This window comes from Pteropus alecto, unplaced genomic scaffold (genome assembly GCF_000325575.1).
Source record: "Pteropus alecto unplaced genomic scaffold, ASM32557v1 scaffold11, whole genome shotgun sequence".
Lineage (NCBI taxonomy): Eukaryota > Metazoa > Chordata > Mammalia > Chiroptera > Pteropodidae > Pteropus > Pteropus alecto.
Genome location: NW_006431956.1, coordinates 440,266 through 449,922, shown reverse-complemented (window position 1 = coordinate 449,922; position 9,657 = coordinate 440,266). Strand labels below are relative to the sequence as shown.

General features: G+C 39.5%; 1 protein-coding gene across 1 annotated transcript in view; it reads right to left on the bottom strand.

The window, feature by feature from the left end:
• Positions 1-696: 696 nt before the first annotated feature.
• NET1 (neuroepithelial cell transforming 1) overlaps positions 697-9,657 on the bottom strand; it is an 11,953-nt gene continuing 2,992 nt past the window's right edge. The window contains exons 2-10 of the mRNA XM_006906940.3: positions 7,186-7,293; positions 6,612-6,779; positions 6,174-6,236; positions 5,745-5,841; positions 5,531-5,607; positions 4,587-4,844; positions 4,006-4,176; positions 2,866-3,052; positions 697-2,533 (exon numbers count right to left, since the gene is read on the bottom strand). Coding sequence (XP_006907002.1) covers positions 2,127-2,533; positions 2,866-3,052; positions 4,006-4,176; positions 4,587-4,844; positions 5,531-5,607; positions 5,745-5,841; positions 6,174-6,236; positions 6,612-6,779; positions 7,186-7,293 — 1,536 coding nt within the window. The 3' untranslated portion in view covers positions 697-2,126. The remainder of the gene's footprint in view (positions 2,534-2,865; positions 3,053-4,005; positions 4,177-4,586; positions 4,845-5,530; positions 5,608-5,744; positions 5,842-6,173; positions 6,237-6,611; positions 6,780-7,185; positions 7,294-9,657) is intronic.

Genomic DNA, 9,657 nt, shown 5'->3' with positions numbered 1-9,657 from the left:
GAAAAATTTCAAACATATACACAAAGATATGCAAAGAGTGAAACAGATTCTCAGCATCTCTCATCCAGCTTCGGTCATTCTCAGCTTATGGTCAATCTTGTCTCATTTTTATCATTTTCCTGCTCCGTAACTTTGAAGGAAATCCCAGACGGCATACACGTCATACAATTTGATCGATAAATATGTCAGCATGTGTCTTTAAGGGGACTGTAATCATAGTACTACTGTTAAATGTAAAAACATAATAATGATTGGACTTCAAATGTCCAGTTGACACTGGATATTTCTGATCGTCTTATTAAAAGTTTGCTCAATTTAGAATCCAATTAAGTCCACACAATGCAAGTGCTTGATGTCTCTTCAGTCTAGGTTAAGAAGCTGAGACACGTAAATTAAAATCTGAAATTAATCAAATTAATGATGCGTTGTTATTAGCCTATCATAAATACAGTGGCCAGATGTTCAGTTGTCTTGAAGCCAACTGCTGTTTCTGATTACACTGACTTCTAAATGGTTTAATAAGATGCAGAAAGCGACCTAAGTGAATCTTTCTTATTCATCAGTGAATTTCAAAGGATTAAGTATGTATGATTTTTTAAAACTTCTGTGAGGCTTGCCATCACCTCCTTTGTCATTCCAACACATTCTGGCAAACATCCCCCAAACATCCATCAGCCAAGAAAGCTTTAAGGGTGATTATGTGTGTGCTTTTTTCTTTTTTTTTAATTGTATAATTCATTTATACAGAGAAATCATTTGGATGGATCTATTTACAGTCTTTTTCAATTTTCATTCCACTGGCAAAATATATAGTTCACGTAATTGTCAACATTTACTTGAACTGATCACCACTATAATCTGCCAGGACACAGGGCTTTTCCTCCTCACCCCTAAAGACTACGACCTCATGTGAACAGAAACACTTTATAGTAAATGACTCATCGGTCTTTTTTTCCCTGTTATGAATCTGATACCGTCAAATTTTCAACATACCTCATTGCTTCTTTTCAAACCCATTATTTGCAGGTATTGTAAACCAAGGCAAATAAGGTCCACTTCCCCCAACCTTCTACAACTTACTACACACCCTCGAGTTTAGTTTTTACTATCTCCTTCCACATTCTGGCACAACCAGACATTTTTACTTTAAGACAAAACTACTCTCTTTTTCCTATTTTTTTTTTTTCTTTTTTTTTACATATCACCAGTCAACGGCCTCCCTCTTGCTTGTCGAACACTAAAACTTTCAACAAAATCCTTAACGTCGTTTTCTTTCAGCAGTCCAGAGATACCGGGTCATTTCATGTGTGTTTACCACTCTGAAATGCTACACTTTAAAAATGGCAATTTTCTTAATTGGCTCAAAAACAGTATGGCTTGGTTTCACTTGGTAAAGTTAATATGATTTAAAAAACATATATTTATATATATATATACATACAAACGCACACCCATTTTTAATCAAGAAAAATACTTTAAAGATGTGCCGATTTGAAAAGGCATCAAAGTAAAAAAATAAAAGCAAATACTAAAAACTGTAAAAAAAAAAAAAATTAAATAACTGGCAGGTTAAATGACTGAGAAATGAGGACTGAGCAGTGAAAAACAAATATAAAGTGTTCCAGTTGACAAAATGGGAAACCTATTTATGTTTTTGCTTTGTTTTCCAAGGAACTTATGTTTTGATAAAAATTCTGAAATATTACAAGTATTCCACATTTTAGGTGCCAATGTTAAAATTTCAAATTCTGCACACAAAGTTTATCAAAGAAACACTGGTAAAATCCCAGTATTTGCAATACTAAGTTTTGGCAAATATTGTAAATATCACGGTTGGTTGGTACTGAAAAGTCACGAATGCAGAATGAAGAGAAAACCTATTTGATTTGATTAAAAACACCAGGCTTGAATGTTCTAAATCTGAGAAAATATCTAAAAAAAAAAATTGCATTTTAACAGTAACCTGTATATATACCCTTAGCTGCCATTAAAAAAAAAAGAGAGAAAAAGGAAAAACCACCCAAACCAACCCAAAACACAGGAAGTGTTAAGACTGGTACTAAGCAACCCTGCGGCGCGCCCACGCTCGCCAGGCGAGAAAGCAGACGGGGCGCGTTTAGGCGCCTTCACACCACGGTCTCCTTCCGCCGGCCGCCGGGCTCGGCTTTGCCCCTCGCCTTCCGGGGGCCCGACTGCGTCCGCGGCGCTCTGACTCTCTTCACGCCGTCTGCTGCGTGCGCCGGGGAGCCGCGCTCTGAAGCGTCCCCACCGACTCCGACCTGGGGGGCGCTGGGCGTGGTGGACGCCCTCCTCTGGGGCCCGGCGCCCCCGGCGGAGGGGCTGCCCCCCTCCCACTCCTCGTGCAGCTCCGGCAGACCCTGCAGCCCGGCCGGCCCTGCGGCCGGCTGGAAAGGGGCGATGGCGGCGCGAAGGCAGTTGCACCACTGCTGCTTGTGGAACGCATCATTGGCTTGCAGAGTGTGAGCCTGGCCCGGAGCGGGGTCTTGGAAGCGAACTCTAAAGATATTTTTAGCTAGAGAAATAAAAATGGAGAGAAAAGGAAAGCTAACTTAAAAAAGGCTTATTTTAGGCTAAGAGGGTCCTACATCTTAACGGGGTGCTGGTATTTACACGACACGCACTTCTATTAGGTAGAGACCTGAAACGAAGCCTACTCGGGACTTGTCAGAAACAGCTGCTGCTGTCAGAGCCGTGCAGCGCCTGACAGCCCAGTGAGAGCAACAGGCACGGGACCAGGGGACCCACGTCATTTTTAATTCTTCGTGAGAATTCTTAGACTAAAATGAAATTCGCTCAGGTTCTGAGCAATGTCTACGTAAACTGCTTTAAAACTCGTGGACTTACCTTTATCTGAGTTGCCGAAAGCCCCGCGAAAGGACCCTCCCATCCTCACGTCTCCGTCCTGCAGGTCTTCTAGGACCAGCTCGCGGACCGGGATTGGCTGCCGGTACACCTGGTAGGAGTGACGCTCGTTTCGTGTAACAGGCCGGGTCAGAACCAAGATGTCTTGAAACAGGAAAATGTAAAGTTTCTGGAGAAACAGGAAACAAAGCTTCCTAAGTATGGAACTTTGTGACTTTAGGGCACCCAAATCCATTGCTAAAGTAACTTGATCTGACATGACTGATTTCATACATCTGTTTGCTGAAAGCCCCTTACAAGTGACCCCACAGGGACGGTGACTCCACGGCAGGGCAGGCTCCACTTGGAGAGTGATGCTAACCTCAAACTGTGCAGACACGTGTACTGGCGTGTGACCCCAGACTAAGCAGCAGCTCTGTAAATGCTGCTCCCCAGAGCCTTGGCCATCGGTGTGACGTCACTGGCAACACCAGGACTGTCTACCAGCTTCCTAACAAGGATTAGAAAATGCAAGCTGGCAAAATGTTAATGGGTCTGTTTCATCCCACAGAGATTTAAACTTTTAAAAACATTAGGACTCACGGGAGAAATCAGAGATGTCAGATTTCAACTCTTCCCAAAGAGAACCTCGGCTTATAAATTGGGCTTCTGAAAAGCACATCATGAAACAAAAATGCCATCCACTCTTACACTTAGTTCTAGCAGGTATTTTTGTAATTAAGATTTGAAAAATAAGTTTGCTTTCATTCAATCTGCTGTAGAATTTGTCTAAAAACGACTTCCATCACTATACAGTAAACTGCAAAAAAATTTTTGAATGTTTTATTAAAATTATAAAATAATTTACTTAGAAAGGAACCCCTAGAAAAACAAGATGTATGCTTCAGAACTAAAAAAAAAAAGTATTACCGATTCTCCTGAGACATTTAAGTCATTCTGTAACGAGAGAATCCAAACGTTTGCTTTATCCAAGCTGATAACATAAAATAAAAACGAGTAACCTTCCTTCGTTAGGTGATGAATTTATTTTACAAGCCTGCTTCATAATTTGTGTTGGAAGATTAAACAGGGCTGGAAAGGAAAGTGAAACCTCACTTCGTGTTAGCACCGAGATACACTCACGTGTCCGTTTTTATTCCTCAGTTCCCCATGGCAGAGCAGTACTCTGCTTGCTTCAATTCGAGGATCCTTCTGCTTTTCATCCAGATACTCCAGTTTGTCAATGTAATATTGGCATTCGGATTCACCTTTCTTCAAGTTGATATCAGAGAGAACTCCTTGTATTATCAATACCTAAAAATTATCAAAAAATTGATGAAGCATTTTCAGTACATTAATTTATCCTACAGGGCTAAAACATCTCACTAAAATGACAGAATTACTGTAAACCTTGAAGGGATTCTAGAAATCAGTTAATTCAGTCAGTCCCTTCATTTCACAGATGGAGAAACAGCATCAAATTGAGAGATTTGCCCAAAGTCATACAGCTAGCCCGGGAAAGAGACCAGATTAGAATCCAGTCTACTGATTACAATACAAGTATGTGTCACATCTTTATTGTTTAGTGCACAGTACACTAACGTACAGAACACTTCACTACGCTGATTCAATATGCAAAAAATCTGAGTATGTCATTGTGCACTTTTCTAAAGCAAGCAAACATATAAATTTGCAGGGTAAGAATCATTCATTGGCCTACTTACGGCTTCCTCCAGAAGCTGAACATCAGGGTGGTCTTTCGGAGTGTGTCTAAGAATCTCCTTTAACAGTAAAGGATACTTGACTAGGCGACTTCGAGGAATATCCAGGAAGCTCCAAAGATCTAGTTTTCGACTGAAGGGAGACTCAAGACACCGCTGGAGGAAGTCTTGGACTCTGGGGTCCTGCTTCTTTTGATCAAGAAGAGCTTTGGCTGCCAGCTGGTTACTGCAGTAGCCTTTGTAGGCATTCAGACCTGGCAACTGGAGAGTAAGAACAGAAATAAGGGTGTAAGTTCCTGTTGCGATTTAGTCCCTTAGTAAGCCTGTGAACATGAAACAAAACTTACAGCTATTCTTGAAAGTTTTAATGAGCTGACATTTTCCTGCAGTTAACAGTGGGGGAAGGGTAGTGTTCTGGGCTGACATCAGAACCACCTTTCCCCATTTCCCTAATTTGGCTAAACCTAATCAAAGACTTGCGACTTCTACTTCCCCCAGCCTTGTTAGATGCTAGTCTTCTGTATTCCTGGGACACCTGTCACATCTGTCACCAACACTGAGCCTTCATATACTTGGCTATCCTCTCGCTAGATCATAAACGCGGACACTGTCTTTGATCACTGACCCTGCAGCGATGCCTTCTGGAGCAGAGCGCAGCATCTGGCAGGCACGCGGATGTTAACAGAAAGAATGAACGTAACTAATGGCATATACTGTCTGAATTGTGTCCAAGGAGGAACACAGTTTTAAAATAAATAAAACTGCATCATTCATGAAGTATTTTAAACAGAGATGGTAACTTCTTGTAGGTGCATAAATTTGTTCAATTATAATGCCTTGTTTATCTGTCTTTAGAATCCAGTTACTACAGCAAAGCGATCTGATACTCATCAAAAATGACAAGTATGGCAGACCTGTAAAAACTATCTAAACGAGTCGTGACGTACCCAGTTCACAAGAATGTGACCAATTTGCTCTACTGTTCCATCAGGCTTGGTAGCTTCTCCTATTCTTGCCAACAGATCTGAAGTGTAAAAAAGCAGGAACACCAATTATTGGTTTACTTTTTAAATAATTCAGCACTAAATTAGTAGTTTAGACTTAAAATTACTTGTATTACTGCTGTTCGGATACTAATAAAAATTAAGTAGCATAGTTTACCTTCATGCAGAGGTATGTAAGCGTCCAAATCACCAAATATTTGTGTTAGTTCCTCTTCTGACATAATAGACAACTTTAACATGGGGTCATGGTAGGCCTATCGGGGGGGAGAAACGTGTCACACAAAGAGACCAAGCAAATAAAACATGATGAGAGATCTGTACTTAAAGGCAAGCATGACTAACTATATAGAGCTAGCGTGGATTCTATGTTACACATAAAATTAAAGTGTATGTTAGTCCCCAAACAGACTCTCCTACGGATACTCACATCTGAAGAGATGTGTCTAACAAACCTCATCTAAAAAAAGTATTCGCCAGTAGATAGTTTCTAATTTTCTTCTTCTAAAGGTAAAAAAAACTATCCTTTAGAACTTGTGAAATGTCATTTTTAAAAACTAGGGCATATGATCAAAAGTTACTTACTGACCTTTCTTGCAAGCTTGAGATCCTCAATTAAATCCTGTTCACCTCGGGACATTTCATACATTGCCTAAAAAAATCCAGCAAACACCACAGGTCATTAGATACAACTGACACTTACCATTATTTAACTAATGTTTTGAACTGTGCCTTTTAAAGTGACTCAGTCTGAAATCTATAATTCAGAATGGAATCTCAAGCAAGAGGCTGCCAGCTTTCATGATTTTACCCTTTCATTAGAGTTGTTAAGTTTGCTGACTGCCACCTGTCACAAAGTGCTACTCAACACGTGTTAGGAGTTGCCACTCAAACACAAAAATGTAAGTTGAGTCTGCCACGGGCATTAATTTGCCAGTCTCCTGTCAAAACATATGTTCAAAGTACAGGGACTATTTTTTTGCGTGAAAGCCGACATGTATGGCCTTGCTGCTGGACGCCAACCAACCTCCTGACGCCGGATCTCCTTGGCAGTTAAAGACTCCTTCATAGTGACGTCTAACATCTCTGACCACAGGACACTGCTTCTCCTTTTGGCAGGTGTGGGGACTGTTGATCTGCTCGATGACTTCTGGGCAGAAGCTGGGGATCTGCTATCACCACGAAGGGTAAATGACTTAAAAGAGAAAACAGAGGTAAACAAAGGAGAAAAGATTTGGAAGATACAGTAATTATTCCTTCTTCTTAAAAAAATCAGACAAATTAAAAACAAAGTTCTGAGAATTTCTCGATGCATAAAACAGTCACTTATCTAAACTTTATCATTCTGAAATATTGATCAGCCAAAATTCCTTTTAGGGAATAAAAGCTATCCACGACCATGCTTTGATATAAGATGCGCATATAATCAAGTTAAGTATGTTCTGGTAACAATATTTCTTACCAGCATATTCCAAAAAGAAAATTTATGTGTAAGTACATTAAGGTAAACCTGTTTGTACAGCGCAAAGAAAAACACGAGCTTCAGGCTTCTGTCAAACGCCCCTCACTACACTGCTTGCTCCCCACCAGGCCCCACGTACCTGTATCGTCTGACCAAAGCGTCTGACTGCTCCATTTCTCACAGGAGAGATTAAATTGGCCAAGGATGTGACTCGAGCTAGAGGTCGAACTCTTTTATTGCTTGGCTCCTGTAAAAACAAAAACAGATTAGGTTAAAATACTGAGAACACTAATGAGCAGTAGTAATTTATTAAAGAAATAAGCGGTCTAAGAAAGGCCAAATATCTGAATATCACCGAGAACATAGTATTATCATTAAACATAAGAAAAACTAAAATCGACAAGCAAATTAGATTCTAAAATCCTGTAAAACTTTTTAGTATGATATAGAGTTCGACTTTTAAGAAACTACATTTTTATGAAAAATTTCAAACATACACAAAGGTGGAGAATAGCATAATGAACCCCAAGTACTTACCGCTCAGCTTCGACAGTTTTGGGGTGGCACTATGTTTCGTGCTCGCCCCACTGGAATATTTTAAAGCAGATCCTAGGCTTCACATCATTTCCCCCTTAAACGCTTCAGTGTGATGCGAGAACAGCCTTAAGTGAGTGTGTCTGATGATGGGATGGGCTGGCTCTGAAGCCGGTGAGGCCCCTGTCTTGGGAAGTGCTCAAGCAGAGGTGCTCGCTAGGGAACATCTTGGGCCTCAGTTTCCTCAATTGCAAAATGAGGTTAATAGGAGAACTCTTTTGAAGTTGTTATAAAGATTAAACAGGATATGTTTAAAGGTCTCAGAACAGTGCTTGCGACATCTTATTGTTTTAGCTATTACTAATATTTTTCTTAGAAATATTTCCACTTACCATGGAAATGTTGGGATTTATAAATAATTAGATCCCCTCTCACATATTTAATTTATTAACTTAAGGGGAAATTATTTACAAATTAATGAGAAATAGTTATCATTGTACATGTATTATTTTTAAAACTAATAATAATAGCATAGCAAATATATCACCTCTTATTCAAGGATCTCAAAACTTTACAAACTACATTTTCCTATGTTCCTGCTAGGAAAATGGAGGCATACCATTAGATGACTCACACAGCTACTGAAGTAAAGAAGGCCCGACCAAAAAACACGCCAATCCTTTATGATATCTATGGAGTATAATTATTTGTTTGTACTTGATGCCTTTGACAATTGTGGCATACTTGACAAAATAATTTTGATGAGAATTCAGAAAGATATATAATTAAAATTTTATATGAAAATTCGCACTTAAAGATAAAATTACCATTTAAAAGTGCTAGATGAAATATGTTTTTCTAAAAATTCTTTGATATGACTGAAGTCATATGAAAAAGAGGTATGGAAATTGAGTAAAAATAATCCATTTAGAGCAATTTAAGAATAAAATGGTAGAGTCAAAATTCTCTGCAGAGAAACTTAAATGATCTGAAAAGTCAAAGAAGCAACTGGACTTATTAAAGTTCTTGATGGGAGACACACAAATCAGAGAAAAACGAGACCCACTAACGCAGGGGGTTGCAAATAATCCACTCGAGCCCTCGAAGGCCTTAAGAGGTGGAGCTGTAGACCAGCCCTTCCCCCGCAAATAATTAACTCCAAAAGTAAAACTGAACATAAAGCCACTCAAGTGCAAATGTTAAATGAACTGAAAAAGAAACCTTTAAGATATGTAGCAAAATGGCACACTGTGTGGCCGAGGACATGTGTGAATGCCTTTACAATACACAAGTGTGCAAGACTGAAGTGACACATGCCTGGGCAGAAGGTCTGGCATGAGGCATTCCTTTCTGTTTAGTAAAGACAGTACAAAGAGTCTTCTGTTTGAATGGAGATAGAATTACCTCACGAAGTAAGTGTGCCAGCGCGAACCAGAAACAAAGCAGTCACCAGAAAGTTCTGTTCCACATTTTGGAAAGAGGTTATTTCCTCTTCCTTGGTCAAAGCATAACAAATTTAACTTCTTAGTAATCACAAAATCTTTAATTTCAATTAAAAAGTCTATGGAAAGGTACTCTTCCCAGTGAATTTGAAAGGCAGAGTTAGTTTAGCTGGGAGGAAAGTAATTTTTGTTATCTATTTTATTACATAAAATCAAATTAATAAAATTCTTTATAAGATCAGATACTGTACAACTACTGTTTTCCTGGTAACTCAAAATTATGTGATACTGAAACTTAAAACTACAGAATTTAGATTTAGATAGTTAAATGTAAACACATCTATAACATCTTTCTGAAACAACTGTGGATTTTGCTTATGGATTTTCTCTTTAGGGTGGCAGGATATTATGCGAAGCAGTATTTGGTGGTTAAATAATGTTCCTTAGTCCGTTAGAAACCCATCTACGATCTCACTTCTTCGCAAAGAATGTTAGTTTTAAGAGTTGATCTAATCTAAAAGGCCTTGGTAAGAGCGCCTGGCTGGCGCAGTCAGTGGAGCAGGAGACTCTTAAAGAGCCGTGTAAGAAAGCATGGCGCTGCGTCAGGACCCGGGGTGGCGGTGCCGGGGGTGGTG